The sequence below is a fragment of the Ischnura elegans genome, chromosome 1 (genome assembly GCF_921293095.1).
Source record: "Ischnura elegans chromosome 1, ioIscEleg1.1, whole genome shotgun sequence".
NCBI classification, from domain to species: Eukaryota; Metazoa; Arthropoda; class Insecta; order Odonata; family Coenagrionidae; genus Ischnura; species Ischnura elegans.
The window spans coordinates 151311279-151327397 of NC_060246.1; the positions used below are offsets into that span (position 1 = coordinate 151311279).

At 35.9% G+C, this 16119-nt stretch overlaps 1 protein-coding gene across 1 annotated transcript; it reads right to left on the reverse strand.

The window, feature by feature from the left end:
- Window positions 1–4099: 4099 nt before the first annotated feature.
- LOC124172449 (N-chimaerin-like) lies at window positions 4100–15090 on the reverse strand. The gene is made up of 8 exons (XM_046551894.1): window positions 14815–15090; window positions 14686–14736; window positions 13870–14101; window positions 11341–11861; window positions 10562–10843; window positions 7896–8033; window positions 5835–5940; window positions 4100–5217 (listed from the first exon to the last, which is right to left on the reverse strand). The coding sequence occupies exons 1-8, from the start codon at window positions 14933–14935 to the stop codon at window positions 5001–5003; spliced, it is 1668 nt and encodes a 555-aa protein (XP_046407850.1). The 5' UTR covers window positions 14936–15090; the 3' UTR covers window positions 4100–5000.
- Between the last annotated feature and the right edge of the window lie 1029 nt (window positions 15091–16119).

Genomic DNA, 16119 nt, shown 5'->3' on the forward strand with positions numbered 1-16119 from the left:
GATTTAACAGAATAATAAAGTCATCACATCACTCCCAGACAATTCGTGCATTAAATTTCCACCAAAGTCTTTACCATATTTTCAAGAATCACCAATGATGCATAATTAAGGCCACACAATTGTTCGTAGTTGGCTAATCTTGTATTATTTTCTACACATTGTTGCAAAATATCTCTGCTAGTGACTACACAGGGGATTATTCCATCACATGAAGCTTACACATAATGTAACATGATTTTCAGGTAGGCATGGATACATACCTCCAGGCATTTTCTAACACATAGACACAACCAATGCTCTATTAAATCACCTTCCTTGTAAACAGTGAATACTAATGAGGCATGCGATCATGAAAAAACATGCCTTTGAAGGTAGAATACTGCTATTTTTTTTAAAACGGAGATTAACTAATTTCATGTGGAAAACATCTTATTTCAATATGAGTGTAGAAAGATCATGCATAGAACTCAAAGAAAATCTAATTACATAGAAGCTTCAAATAGCCATCAGCATTCAGTAACGGATTCAATATGACTCGAATATAGAGGGAAAAGACTGTAAGCGCAAATGACTTTTACAGTAGAGACTTGATATATCATTGTAATTAACATATTTGAGATGCTTTGAAAAAGTAAGTCACACAAAAAGTTTTGTTATAAGTAAAAATATAAATTAAAAACCTAGATGATACTGAAAAAGCAAGAAAATCTTACATATCAACCTCTGTGGTGGCATGAGTGACAACTAGAGCTCTGCAAAACTTTTTTTGTACTATATGTACTAATCAGTGAGCTGGTTATCCAACCAATGTTGCCTTTTTGAAATAGAAACAGGTGGAGAGCCAACTTTGGTGGCCTTTTCAGAATCCCAGGAGATGTGATGATACCAGATGACATACGTATCACTTTGAGCATTCATATACAGTGAGCTATGTACTTAAAAAATCATAATACTGATGGAAACTTCAAATCTGAGATGCAACAAAACCACTGGCCTAGGCAAACAGCCCAGTAGCAGCTAAGTCCCTTCATACTTATTTGTAGCAGAGCCCTAAAGAAGCTACGATTCATCAAACGCATTATGGGAAGATTTTTGGACAAGAGAGTAAAAGAGAGGTGCTATTTCTCATTCGTCCGGCCACACCTGGAATATGCAGTGATCATATGGGATCCGGTGCAGAAAGACTTAACCCGTGAACTTGATAAAATAGAAAAGAAAGCTGTGTGATTTGTCAAAAACTTCTACGGGCATACAGAAAGTGTTACACCGACGTTCAATTCATTAGGTTGAGCTTAGATTGCTTGAGAAATTGAGAGTGGATATCAATAAGAGCAACACGGAGAACATCATATTAGAACCCCACTACATTTCCAGGTCCAACAGAAAGGATAAATAGAAATATTTTGCCGAACGGACAGAAATGGGAATTCATTTTTCCCCCCCATGATAAAGTAACTTATGCTAAGCATAATTTTGTATGGGCATTTCCGTTTCATGAGTAAAAGAATGCTATCCTCACACCCCCCTACCACATACCTACATAGGCGGCTTGCTAATTAGTATGTACATAGCTGTAGATACTTGAAGGCTAATGGTGGACTCAGGGCACAGGTGCAGTCAAGCATAGCCAGACTCAGATGTGAAGGGATTTGAGTGGACACTTTGGATTCAAGAGCAATTGACAACAAAATCATTCTCTTGGTTGGCAAAATAACTATGTATTTGGAAGATACTTCCATGAAAGAATCTACTTGAATAAAATAAATTAGAATTAAAGTCATTAATTACACACAGACTTGATAATAAAACGTGATTTAAAACACAATAAATAACTGATTTTCAAACGTCTTTACAGGAGGATTGATAACATCTAGTATCTAATTCACTTTCTATACATGCATATTTTCTGTACTTTCAAAAAATTCCCCTCTCAGTTTCTGCAGTTGAATATGAACTCATTTTCCACATGTTTAAGGAGCCCTACTTTAGGGCCAGACAGTGTTGAGCTAAGAACTGAGTTTAACGATAAATACAGCACCACAAATGCTGCCTTCAAGTATTAGCTGCCAATAATACCACAACCAGAATAATAACAGAAGGTTCCATGTTTAATGTTTCTGCTTACCTTTGATGAACCATGACATAGGGAAATAAAATTAATTTCATGCATTCTGAATGGACAACCAAACAAGGTACTTTGATAATGACATAAGCGTTGAATCCATCATTAGAATAAACAAATAGTCTCCATGGAACCTACAAAGTGAATTTTACTACCTAAAGATTGTTCCACTGAGAAAGGAAGGAAATACATTTACATAAAAATTCCAAAATAGTGTACTCTTTTAATAGAACTTAAACAACTGACGATATGAAAAAGAAGGCTTTGCACGGTACGTTTTCTTGAAACTGCATTGGAAATCAGAATTTTTACATTGGCTCTTACCGCAACCGTGGTGTAAGCACATGAAAAAAATGAAGAAGCTTAAACAGCGATTATTAAAAAATATAAGTTTTCAAGTGTTCACAATCATGATAAGTTTCATTGTGGTGAGACTGCATGTATCTAATGAGTTCATATTACTGCTTATATTACCTCTTAAGCAGATTGGTTAGCCCATGTGTGAGTTTACCTACAGCACAGTCCCAAACTGTAAAATTTATCTGTAATGGCAGATGTTCATTAAAAAGTGTATATTTAATCTGCAACTTCACCCATTGTAGGCTAATTCTCCTCCCTTCGTGTCACAAAAGCATAACAGATAGTAGTATCTATACTGTATTTTTCTAGATTGCCTAGTCCTCACGCTATTCATATGAATTCATTAACTATTGGCATAAGGATGAATGGTAACCTCTCTCCCATTATTTCTTACAATTTCCTTGCATTAACATAATCTATCAAAAAGTGACTAATGTTTATCACAAACATAAAAAAATATACTTTCAAAGGGTAACGGTAATTTCCTCACCATTAGCTCAAAGAGTGCTAAGGATGGGGTAGTGAATACCTTCTACACCGACAAAGGTAACAGCAAAATTGCAATAATTCTCTTCTCTGTTTCATTTCTTTGCAAAATGGAGCTGTCAAAACATTGTTCTGTTTGACTGGAGCAAATTCTACACTCATTTCAAAATGAACCACTGTCTCCTTCAATAATGTGTATCTCATGAAAAAACAATTTAAATCAAGTACCTACTGTAAAAAGGAAGCTTTGTGCATAGCATATAGCATAATGGAGAATAGTAATGGAGCTAAGAGTTCAAGAAATGAAATGAGAGTAAAGACAAATATCGATCTCCTGAGAATGCTTTATGCAGAATTTAACAAACAATGCACCGCTAATGTATCAACAACAAATTCTGATCAATTAGAATCATTAGCTTCAAAGATTGGTGATGAACCCAAATACGGAAAAAAATCCTCATGTTTTGCATTAGAAACAGCCCTACCAATGAAAAGAAAGTCCCACGTAGAGAATAAAATAAAATCACCATTATCATTTGGCTTTGATATGTAGGAAGTTTAACTTCACGAACAACATGAAATCCTTAAGCAAGCACAAAGATATTTTCTCCTATATAAAAATTTATGATTTTCCACTGTTAAGGCATTGAAAGCCCCTCCTGAAAAATGATGAATGATGTGTATTAAAAAAATGGGCAAAAGTTTTATATTGGCAAAAGATATTTGCCTATTCACAAATACCTGAAGTTATCAGCAACTCTTCACATTGGAATTCAAATAAATACTCATCTGAATCACAACAGGACTCATAATTTTTATATATATCTGATGACTTCCTGGGTGACTGCATTAAAATTTTAGCCTTGTACACAGAATATTAAACCATCAATGCAAAACAAAAATTATTATAATGTAACCATGAAACATTAAGCAATTGAAGTGTTTTTTGGACTGAAATAACATTAACAATTCAAATAAATGAACTAGAGAATTAAATGGGAAAAACCTTAACACACAGGATGAATGCTGAATGTTGCATAAAATACAGATAGAAATTAAGGAAAGTAACAGATTAATTGTCCGTAGAGGTGTACAATGACTAACAAAACCCAAACGGCTTTTTGGTCTAAAATACACAATTAAGTTGACTAATACCAATATCGTAATTACTTTGAATAGAATGCCAAAGATATGAAATCAGACATTTGTAAAACCAGTCTGTATGGGTCAGAAAATATCTTACAAGGCCTTCAAAGACTTGAATAGCCTGTGCAAGAAAATAAGAGTTGCCTCTTTGATACTAAAGAGAATTTCGCTTCAAAAAGTATTGTCCAGAAACAAATATTTTCTTCACAGTTATGACACTTATTTCCAAAACAACTTCAGGATAAACAGCAACTGATGAATTCTTGCCCTTAATCTGTTGTTGATTCAATGCGTACACTAAATAGAGATATAGGTTTTGACAAAATAAAAGGAGCAAATATTCATCAGCAATGGACAAATTTCAAATCTGTTTAAATGAAGTTTGACATGATATGTATGACTGAGTCATGATTATTCATAATAGGACAGCCAAGGGAGTTTCAAAATCCAATGTCAACGATAAGCACAGGAATTAAAAGGCAAGTAAACATCAATACATAACCACCACACCCACAGACAACAGGAACTTCAGCCAACTCATTAAGTGTGCTACCAACCTCCAGTGCAGTTCTTGTTTCTGTTTTTATAAATGCAGATGATTTGAGTGCATGAACATGAAGTGCAATAAAATACGGTTAAAAAAATCAAGACATAGCTGATAACATAAACTATAATTGTAACATAACTTGGATGATTAAACTCTAAAGTGATAGGATAACAGAAATTCCTTGGATAACAACATGTACTTTATACATATATCTGATAAAAATATTTTAATTGGTTTAACTACAACCAAAAAAGTAATAATCCAAGAACTCTGGAGCCCTAATATGAGAACTTTAAACCAAAATTAACCATCACTTATCTACTTTGGAAGATCCATTTGCTATGTTGAGCTGAAAATGATACCATGGTTGATGATCATGCACTCGAGGGCTGAAATTTCATGACCCATACCAGGAAGCATGCCACCCATACACAAAGGTTTGCCTGATGGAGATGAACTCTTCAAAAATGCATCAGGAGCAGGCATCAAGGTGGGAGCAAATACAGTGCTCAAGTTGTGGGCAGTCATTTTGTTTTCACTCTCATATTCAGATACCCTGTTCAAAATGGAGTTATTTCATCAGACACAAAGTTCCTATAGGAGCACTTTATTCAACAACAAGGAGGTTATTGAGACTTAAACTTAAGCGGATTTTTATTGCAAGATAATTTTTTCACATCCGCTAAAACAAAAAACATACAGTGAAATTAATAGAGGACAAAATTCATGGCTTGAGGCGTAACTTTGTAATAGCGATTCATTATGAAGAACGAAAAAGAATAAACTTTGTACTTTCACACGAATAAAATGAATAAAATAAGAAAATAAATATTTCACGCGAAAGTACAAAGTTTCTTCTTTTTAATTCTTCATTATAGGGGGCAGTTGGAATGATTGTTAGAAAGATCATGAGTAAAACTTTAAAATCATTTCCTTGTGAACATGGTCTTTTAAGGAAAAAGTAACACTTTCACAGTTTCAGAATACTATACATTATAATCCTTACTGATATCTCAATGCCTCCAGGCGAAGAAGTACAAAATTAATTTTCACTAAATTAAAGGATAACCTTCCTCAGCATCAATGAAAAAGAACATACATTTCATTGAGCCATAATTTTCAAGATTTCTAACACACATGCATGCATTTAAAAGTGTTTTTATGATTACCCACCGGTAAAGATGTTCAATTAGGAACTTCAACGTGTTGAAATGAACAGGAGGAAGATTCATGACAGCATCTCTCATATTCTCAATCTGTTCCAATGGGTCTTTTATTTCTGTAATATCACAGAAATGGATAAGTTAAAATTTGACCAGAGCAGTTTTAAAAAATTCACAGCAGTACAAAAAATAGCGTATTAAAATTGATAACCATTAAAAAAAAAGACAATTTGTTTGTTTTTCAGAGAATAAGATACGTAAAAAATAAACATGAAAAACCTACAAAAATATCCTGATTAGTTTCCTGTGACAGAATTTGTATGATTGAAAATTATATTTCAGGGAGATTATTCTGTAACCTAAAACCTGTCACATGGATGGGCTCGTTGGGGCAGGCAGCAAATTACTTTTTTTTCTTATATAGTATTACAGGAATTGTTTTTATTCCCATTCCAGGTGGCTGGAGACTATGAGAAAAATATATAAAGCATTGCCATCATATCTTGGATCATATCTGAGGTCATTGCCATTGCAATGTACATTTGTAATATTTGTAATGGCTATTGCTATTGCATTGCCATGAAAATATCATTTGCTTTAGCCAGGATTTGAACCTGGATCTCCTGTTTACTGGTCAGGCACACTACCAGTTATACTATCAAGCCTGCCCAATAATCGGGAGATTCAGGCTTGAATATTGGCTAAACCGCCAGTAAGTAATGCAATGGGCCAAAGAGAGGTAAACCTCTCAGAAAATTATCTAAAAATGTGAAGAGGTAACTACTGCATGAACAATCTCGAGTTGAATATTGCAAAGATTAGCTGGCATACTCGAGGACTACTTTATTTTGGTAGCAAAGAACCAACCAGGTTATACCATTGGGATACCGATAGTGTTCAGCTTCTATGAAGGCATCATCTGCGATTGCGACCTCAGTGCATTGAGGACTGCCATGATTTTACTCAAGGTAAGTGACTCATCCTACCTAAATTCCATCATCATGTTATCTATATCTTCGAAATACCTGTCCTGAATTTAGAAGTGAACTTGTATTTCTTAAGGATTCCAACAATTTGTTTTATAGCATCAATCTAGAGGGTAATACATATTTGCTCTTCCAAGCAAAATTGCAATGGAAAGCTGCCAGTATTGCTATCAATTGCAAGAGACGTAAATTATTGCTCACCACAAATATAGAATAGACATTCAATAAGAAAGTTGTGTAGCACTATTCTTAGATTACCTTGTTCACAAAAGCACTGCATCTGACCGTCCGTAAAAGCAGCTTTTATGGACCACATGTCTAGTACTCACTGATGCTTCAGCCATTGGCAAAAACAAACACCCCAGGAACAATTTTTGCACTGACATCAGTTCCTTTTGCATGATTACATTTTTTTACATTTGTTCTCAAAACTGGCAGCAGAACAATTTGACTGTTCAAAAGTCACAGTGATCTAGGTCCACAACTTAAGCTGCCTTGGTGAGTGTAGGACGAACAGGTAAATGCTCATCTGATAGTGATGTTCATCTGCAAATCCTAGCTACACAATTGTGATGGAATTTGCAATGCAATTTTCACGAAACTCACTACAAATATATCAAATGTGGACATACACCTTGATTCAACTCTTACTTTAGTAAAATATGGTTGAAAAAATTGCATATATACATATTTATCTGTGACTGATTTTCTGCTACTGTACTATTGTTAATGTATCTCTCCATATGTATTTTCTCCTTAATGTTCTGCGTTGCTTCAGTAATTTTGACGGTTGGAAAACTATCCATGTCTCCCTTGCAATGAAATGATTTATTCAAGTTTTATTATTTTCAAATCATTCAATGCATGCATTAATGTTATTTCGTGAAATGGGAAAATGCCCATCATATTGATAATATACATTCACTTCACGAAAGCTATGGTTAACATTCAGGAGGAAGAAACTTCTTCCAATGAATTCATGATAGAAAGAACTCACTGATTAATAATTTGATTACATTCCTTAACAACTTTTTGACACACTGATATGCCGAGTATATCATGAATGTACCAGAATGGAAACTTACGAGCAGCACTTATCAGCCTTGGATGGGCATCGAATGTAATGAGTGGGATGGGCAGCAGTCTAAGATAAAGTTTCAGTGTTCCAGCTACTACATTGATGTTGTCAAAGGAATTAGGACTGATATCAGCTCTTTCTCCATCTATAAATACAGAAACACCCAAATGAGACAAAATGAAATGATTGAATTAAGCATCTAAAAAGTTACATGACATCAGAAAAGTTAACAAAAAATAAATTGTATAAAAAATGGCTAGGAGGGTTCTTATCCAATCTAAGTACACTTTTTCACACACAAAAGTAAGAGTACTTCTTCGCTATCAAACAACTTGGCTAGAAATAATCAAAATGAAAAACTGCCAGATCAAAGCATCCGAACTTGAATTCACAGCTACTGAAAGAGAAACTTTCTTCGAAACTACGGAACTTTCAAGTCTTAAGCAGACATTACTGTCAAAACAATACAGTAGAGTTTTACAATAAAATTATATGCCCGACATTACGACCAACACTGAGGGGAGTGACTTTTTTAATTCTTAGTCAATGCTGTACATTATGTATAGTTTAACTATATATTCACACTCAATGTTCCTTGGTACCAAAATGGTTATCCTATGAGAGGAGCACAGAAATAAATGCACTCCTTGTAAGGGTCATCCATACAAAGAAGTAATCAAACAAAAGTTATAAGTACTAGTAGGACAATTCCATGCAGCTTTAAATGGAATTTTTGCTACAGGTAAACTATAAATGCACAGAAATTTTTATACACAACCAACACATACTTCAATGGGTGAAAAGAACATGCATTTTCATGGATTACCATATCTATCGTATGTGTTCCAATCATTTTTGCAGGATCCTTTTATCTACTATGTGTTTATCTTTTTATTTATAGCAAGCAGTGGCGGATGGTGGTAATTTATCTAGGGTGTGCATTAGAGTAGATATAGGATGATTTAATTTTATTATGTTAATACTAATCCATGAGCATCATATTTCGTCATAATAGAATACATAGCAAGCAAAACATATCACTGGTATATTCTACCCTTAAAATTGCATGAACAGAAATAATATTAGCATGCATTGAAATAATTATCCTAAACACACCTTTACAAGTGACGGTGGGTGAAATTCATTCTCCTTTCCTTACACCCTATGAGGAAGTAGTGTAGAAAACGGCCATACAGATGACTCTGTAGACGGACAAGGATCCTGGGTGCAGGTAGTGTAGGTGGCGGCTACACCACTACACTAGCTGCGAGTTACTCACCAAAAATATGCGCGTGTGCACTTGCATCGTTTTGAGTCTGCTCCTATCACCCATTTGAACTGTACATACCCCCCGCTTACTTCGTCCCGCCAGAGCACCCTAAAGCTATCGCATAGACCGCAAATGCGCCCGTCGCGATGCCACGGGATCGCACACTTGCAGAGCGGTGAATTCGAAAAGGAGATAGCTGTAGCGTTCAGAGCTTCATGTTTCTTGCATATGCAGACAGGATTTTTATCCTTCTCGTTGCAAAGGAATAGTTTTCTTTTATAATTCATTCATCTTTGGGTGTGCACTTGCTAACATGCGTATACGCACGTGCCGCCACTGATTGCAAGAGGAGTCAAAGTATGAGCAAAAATTAAAGGTGGAATTCTTAAAAAAATTGTAATTCCCTTAATACATGCAGGAAAAATGTCATTTAACCCTTTTAGTGCGGCGGGCCGAATTATCGGCTTTTGCAGCTCGGGGGAAAAGCGTGGCGAGCCAATATATCAGCTCTTATGTAGTTCATTATATAATTTGATATAACTTATTACATTGATATATTTTATTTCAGTAAATGTAAAAATGTTTTGTCAATGTTAACCAGTTTAACCTCAATAATTAAAAAAAACCGCTTATGGATATGTAATAAAATAGCTTCGTAATGTTATTTTTCCTTGTAGCTACATTTTATGAAAATAACCTCCGCATTTCTCGTCAGTACCCCGGGAAGAAGAATAGCACTAAGAGGGTTAAGTTGTATGGAAATACCCAAGAAGTACCTCTAACTATTGTTTGATTACTTTTTTGAAGGAATGACCTTTACAGCAAGGAGTGCATTTATTTCTGTGCTTCTCTCATAGGATAATCATTTTGGGACCAAGGATCAAAGGAGGGATTTCTTTATTAGCTCTTTTAAATTATTTTCACTGAAGTTTTGCATTAGTAATTTCCACAGTTGCATGTATAAATAAATGAAGTTTCTCATTCTAGCAACCTATTTTTGCCCACAGTAATATTTTCCTAATTAATGCAGTTATAATGGCAAAAATACTGACTTTCTCTAAGATAAACAATGGCATCAGTAACCACAATGCCACTCAGTAACCACATATTCTACGTTAGGGCCTTAAGCCATTGATGTACCAAAGTCAATCGTTTTGAGCCTAATGGCTTCTAAATGACAAATGTTTTAACTTAATACTCTAAATCTAAAAGCATTTATATCTGAATTCATTAAAAAATACTTTCTCTCAAACTATACATGCAAGATAATAAATACAAAATGCAAATTTTCATCGATGCTAGTATGATTCTAATAAAATAAAGAGGCACATTAATGAAAATTATTGATTGTGGCAATACTTTACTTCTAGTAAACATGAATGCAAAAATATTCTGGAAAATACCTTTGTCCAATGCCATTTTGAGGGCTTCAATTTCCTCTGCAAACCCAGAAACACGATAAAGTCCTTCTGAATCAAGTCCTCTTCTTTCTATTTCTTTTATACAACATCGAACAACAAATGGGACTAGAGGTTGAGATATTGAATGCTCAGCATACAAAGCAGTCTCCATTGCCAGGGCAGCAGAGAGTTCTAGCCCAAAAACTCCACGAGCCATCCCAACATCAGGCAAACAATCATTGGGAACTTTTTCTGAGCATCGTGAGTGGGCAATGAACCCACAATCTGAAGGAAATGAGAAACAAAATATGACTCAACAAGAATTTTCCATGTAAGCTTATCATAGTCATAAAAAGTGAACGGCAACAACAGCAAAGCTATGGAAGGCTTTGCATGATGAATTGATCTAGTGATTAAGGATACAAATGGAAAAAAATTTGATGACTTAAAAAAATAGGTTTTTTAGTGGGAATGATTGGAGAGCTGACTCAAGACCTTATTTAGACTTGCTGACCACTGATCATGAATTTTTATAACAGAAACTCACACTACATTATTAAAATTAATACACGTGTTTATCATTTCATTTCCATTAATTAACATACACATATGTAACTCTTTTAGCCAGTAAGACATGAGTTTACATAAAGGTAAAGCCATATTAGTTCATTTTTAGCCCTGGAAGAATCTGAGATGCTAAGGGAATGCATATATGTACATAATTGGATTGAGGAGAATATACCCATGGACATAATAAGGTAGGTAAATAATGATACGCTTACCTTCACATTTCACTCCCTGAGCTGTGAATCCCCACAGGAAATTTCCACAGAATTCACACCAGTTCAGGCCTTTAAACGTATGTACCTTGAAAGAATGGTGTTTTTCATAACAAATCAGCTGATTGGGAACAAAAAGAGGTGCTTCTGAGGAGGTAGATGCATTCAATGAGGTTGTACTTGAATCTCGAGGAATTTTTGCTGCAGGGCTAGAGAGCTGTTCACTACTGTTGATCGGAGGTATAGTGGAGTTCTTCATTTGATCAAGCTTAGATAATAAAGCTCTTCGCTTCAGCCTATTGAGTGTCATGTACGGACTTCCTTCATATGATGTCATCGCACTCATCGAACGTAGGTAAGGTCCAGCACGGGACTCAAGGTGGAGAGTGACCAGTCCATCTGCAGCTAGAGCAACAATTGATGGAAAGCATTTTGCTGATGCAGGCATTATACCATCACCACCAACAACTCGATGATAGCAACCATCATAGTGGAGTCGATAGTGTCGCACTTTTCCATCATACCTGTAACAACAATAGAAAGTAGTCCCTTGTAACAACATATAATAACCCCTGTAATAACAATAGTAGTCCCTTGAAAATTGCACATAAGTGCTGAAACTAGTCAAGAAAAAAAAACAAGTATATTATTTCTTAAAATGTCAAAAGAGAAATCAAATCAAATTATCATAATTAAAACTTGTGATTTTCACTCATTACATAAACATACTGCATATTGTGAAGGAAGCAAGCATTTTTGGTGCCAAGATATGAATGCATGGTACAACTTTTAGGATTACAGTAGAGCACCAAATGACTGAAATTTGATCACTCACCTGTTCGATTATCCATCCTCAGTCCCTTAACATGCCAAATCCTCTACCATCAATAGGGTGGTTTCCTTTTATTTTTTTATTGCCTACATCAAAATATTATTTTTTCGCGATTAAAGGAAAAGTGAAAATTTTCAAGCGTGCCAAAACGCGACGGGTAAGTATGAATGCCGGGAAAACTCTGTGTAACGTCGTTCTGGTTCCCGCTGTCGCAAGTGAGGTGACTTTGGGGCGAGGCTCTGAGCGCTGATACCACGCAGGATGCTAGCAGGTAGCAGAGTACCATGATAACTGGTAGCGCTTGGCTTAAATAAGGATTATTAATACCTTTTCAAACGAAGGATACTTTCCAATCTTAGCCAGTTTTAATAGGTGATTATTAAGATATGTTTCCCTGAGCTCTGTGCCTCATGCAGGCATTGGTAACCTCAGACTATGTAAAACTCCTATCCTCTCGTGTATAAACTAGGTCCCTGTGACGTCACGTGGAGTGGCATCGCATGGGCGCCAATCTGGCCTTTTTCAAATGAGTATAAAATTGACCCTTGCCATTCGTCTAAACCGGTATTTCTAAAACCAAATAATTTTTATACTATGAATACACTAATGGTGGGTAACGAATCGCAATCAATCCCTTTCGTTTTCTTTGATGAAGGAAACCACCCTATTGCTAGAATTTTGTACAATCCTGCTTCACAGTGGTGCCAACTCCATAGGGCCTGAGGGGGCCCAAGTCCCCTCAAAATTCGTTATGGGTTTGAGGAAAAAATGCGACTGGATTGTCAATTTTTCCCGGAGTGTCCAGATATCGAGATTCGAGTTATCAGGGTTCTAATGTTGATCATATGACTTCTAAGATGCTTAAAAAACTTAAAACTCACAACTTATAGAATTTCCCGGGGCAAGATTCCCGGTATGGGCCACCCCAATATTTTTTGTAAGTCGGCATCCCTGCAGCTTCATATCGTCTAGATTGTGCTGCACAATGTAGCACAGGATACATTCTGCCCCCTTTTCAGGTCTCACTACTAGCGGTGTGTTAGGGAATCAATGGAGTTCATTTCACCAGATGGTAATAACATTAGTGATGAGTTTGAACATCTACTATGACTAAGAGGACCAGACATACATATGTGGCATTGATAGTTTTCCTCAGCATTATATGTACAATGTGAGGTAAGATGGATTATGTGCCAGTTCTCCTCCATTCATACTTCCCCCAACAGCAAGCATCTCACATAGAATCAGGCAAACTAAATTTATGTCACCAAAAGTATCTTTCATCCATGTATGCATGAGATCCGACAGTATCTCACACAAAGGCTGGTGCATTTGGTGAACTAATCAGTAACTAGAGTTTAAATGGTGGATTGAACAGGCCCCACGAAAACTTGAGTTCTGGATAAATACATTCCCTAGATATTATTTCTTTCATGAATGTAGAGTTCTATAAAAGCACAAAGTTAGAGAGAAATTTGCAAATTATAAAAGGATGAAATATTCTGATAAACCTAGCAAACATAAGGCAGTCCAAGCGTGGCAAAGAGTTGCGAACCACTATCACAGAATTATTACTTTAAAGTAGCATACAATGACTAAGTTCAAATGAAAAAATAATTATCAACTCTTTTTTGCAAGTTTTTACAGGCAACACACATCTCCTAAGCCTAAAATGACATTTTCCATAAGTCTAGGCCCACCTGAGAGATAGTGTAAATATCTTTGACTCAATAGAATCTCTATCTTGATTGGATGCATGGCTTCGACTCTCTCTCACTAAGAATGCACCATCTTCGTCAAGAAGTTGTGCTGCTTCAGCATGTCCAATCGGTCCATGAAATTCACTCCCATACTGGGGAGGCGTGTGGTATGGCAAAGATTTTATACATGGGATTGGTTTAGGCTTGGGAGCTTCTTGCTGTAGCTTGTACACTGAAAAGTCAACAAAAAAGAATCTAATCTCAGACATCAGCACTGCACTCGTGCACTCAATCCACCACAATGACATCGACTAAAATTAAACCACCAGAAAACTCAGTGTGAGGAACTAAGTATATGGGATGTATCACCAACGTATTAGATATTTACTTGACATGATGGGGCTGATTAAACATTCTAAGAATGAAAAACGAACAACGAAATAATTATGCAATCGCAATAGCCACTTGATGTTGATCGAGTATCAAAAACAACGGGCTCAGTTACACATAATGCATTAGAAACAAAAATTGACCGACTAGGTACCTACAAAATTTCCACAAAGGCAATAATAATGTCAGCATTAAATGTTTAGACAACGTCTGTTGTGAACCATTGATATGTGAGAGACTCAGGAAAAATAAAAAAGTCAGGAAATGAAAGCAAATGATAATATTCAGTGATCCCTTTTCAAGTGAAACAGAAAATCTTTCCTATTCAGTCCAATGTACACAGAATTATCTATCGAGCACCTTGTCAGAGGACGAAAAGTGACTGGTAAACAAAAAATAATAAGTATAAGTACCACACAAACTTACGATCTGGTTTCCAGACGGGATGCACCGGCGAAGAGTCAAGACCAGTTTTCCCTGAAAATATTAACGTCAAACAATCAATAGAACAAGCATAACTAGCGCAGCGCTTCAACTATGTAATTAATCACTAACCTTTTTCACTGGATTTGCAGCTACATTTTAAATCCCACCAAACCTCCGATTCAGGTCTCAAAGGATTAATTTTAAGAAAAGCATTACAATCGTTTATGCGTCCGTCACATTTGGAACACATAGCGAAATTAAGGAGAATTTTACAGATTACCAACACAATAATTGAAATCAGAAATACATTTCACGCTCTGGAACGAAAATCACACTACTTCAATCTATGCGTTCAAGTATTACGCTGAATTTCATGATCACTTCCGAAATTGCTAATTACATGGATAACATGGCTGCAGCCGATACGATAAATGCGCTCCTCAAATGTTATTTACTCTGAAAACGGCGGCCAAATCAAACTATCACATTCGGAGGAATTCCAACTTGACAGATATAGGTGGTATGAAGGGAACAATTTATGAGGGTAGTTGTTTTAATCAATCTCCGAAGGGCCATTACTAGAAGACAAAGTGAATTATTTAAAATTATTTCATAGCTAAAAATTATGCACACTTGTTTCCTTTTGACGTCATCACCTTCACAAGCACGGCCAAGTTCTTTCATTTAAATATTGCCACCAATGACTCTCAACGTTATCCTAAAGTTTATCGTTCATTAAAAAAATACTCCCCCTAGCCACTTTTTTAGTTAGGCAAAGAGATACTCATATAAGACTGACAGCTTATGCCATAGGCCGAACTAGGGGGGGGGGGGGGCACGTGCCCCATAGATCGGCCTATGGCAGAACCTTAAAAAATATGGAAGATTTTAATGAAGTCCCATTATCATTGCGTTCGTCTTGTATTAGGAGGTATCCTTCCCCAGAACATAATCCTGGACACGGCCTTGCTTGTGCCCCTCCCCCCAGAAACAAATACTGGATCCGCTCCTGGCTCATGCTCAAAACTGACTAATAATGTGGCACTGAGGATAGGTTACTCAGTTACCCACTGTGGTCGCTACCCACTAGTTTCAATAGAGTTTACATGCTGAGCAATCGGATATTGAATAAAACATTCCCTGACCCAAATCTTTTTAAGTTGTAAAAATAAGGAAAAAATGATTTATTAATAGTAGGATGAAAATTCTGATGATTTCAATGTCAAACATTAAAACCTATTAGTGGATGCACAGGAATGCATGTAATGTACAACTGAATGTGCATGACCCCAAGAATTAATTTTTAAATCCATTAAGTGAACTCCCAGTCAGATTGCAACACATGCAGAAACAGTATATCTTCAGAAATGAAGCTCATTTATTTTAGAGAACAGGTAGCTACCCAATAAACAAATATACCTATACATAAAAATA

Bases quoted from the DNA above. Each gene is read 5' to 3' on its own strand.
- LOC124172449 (XM_046551894.1), bottom strand. From the start codon at position 14,935: ATGTGTTCCAAATGTGACGGACGCATAAACGATTGTAATGCTTTTCTT. The intron at 10,844-11,340 runs GTAAGCGTATCA...CATTTCCTTCAG, and splicing joins TCAGGGAGTGAAATGTGAAG to ATTGTGGGTTCATTGCCCAC. The intron at 5,941-7,895 runs GTAAGTTTCCAT...GTGATATTACAG, and splicing joins AAGGCTGATAAGTGCTGCTC to AAATAAAAGACCCATTGGAA.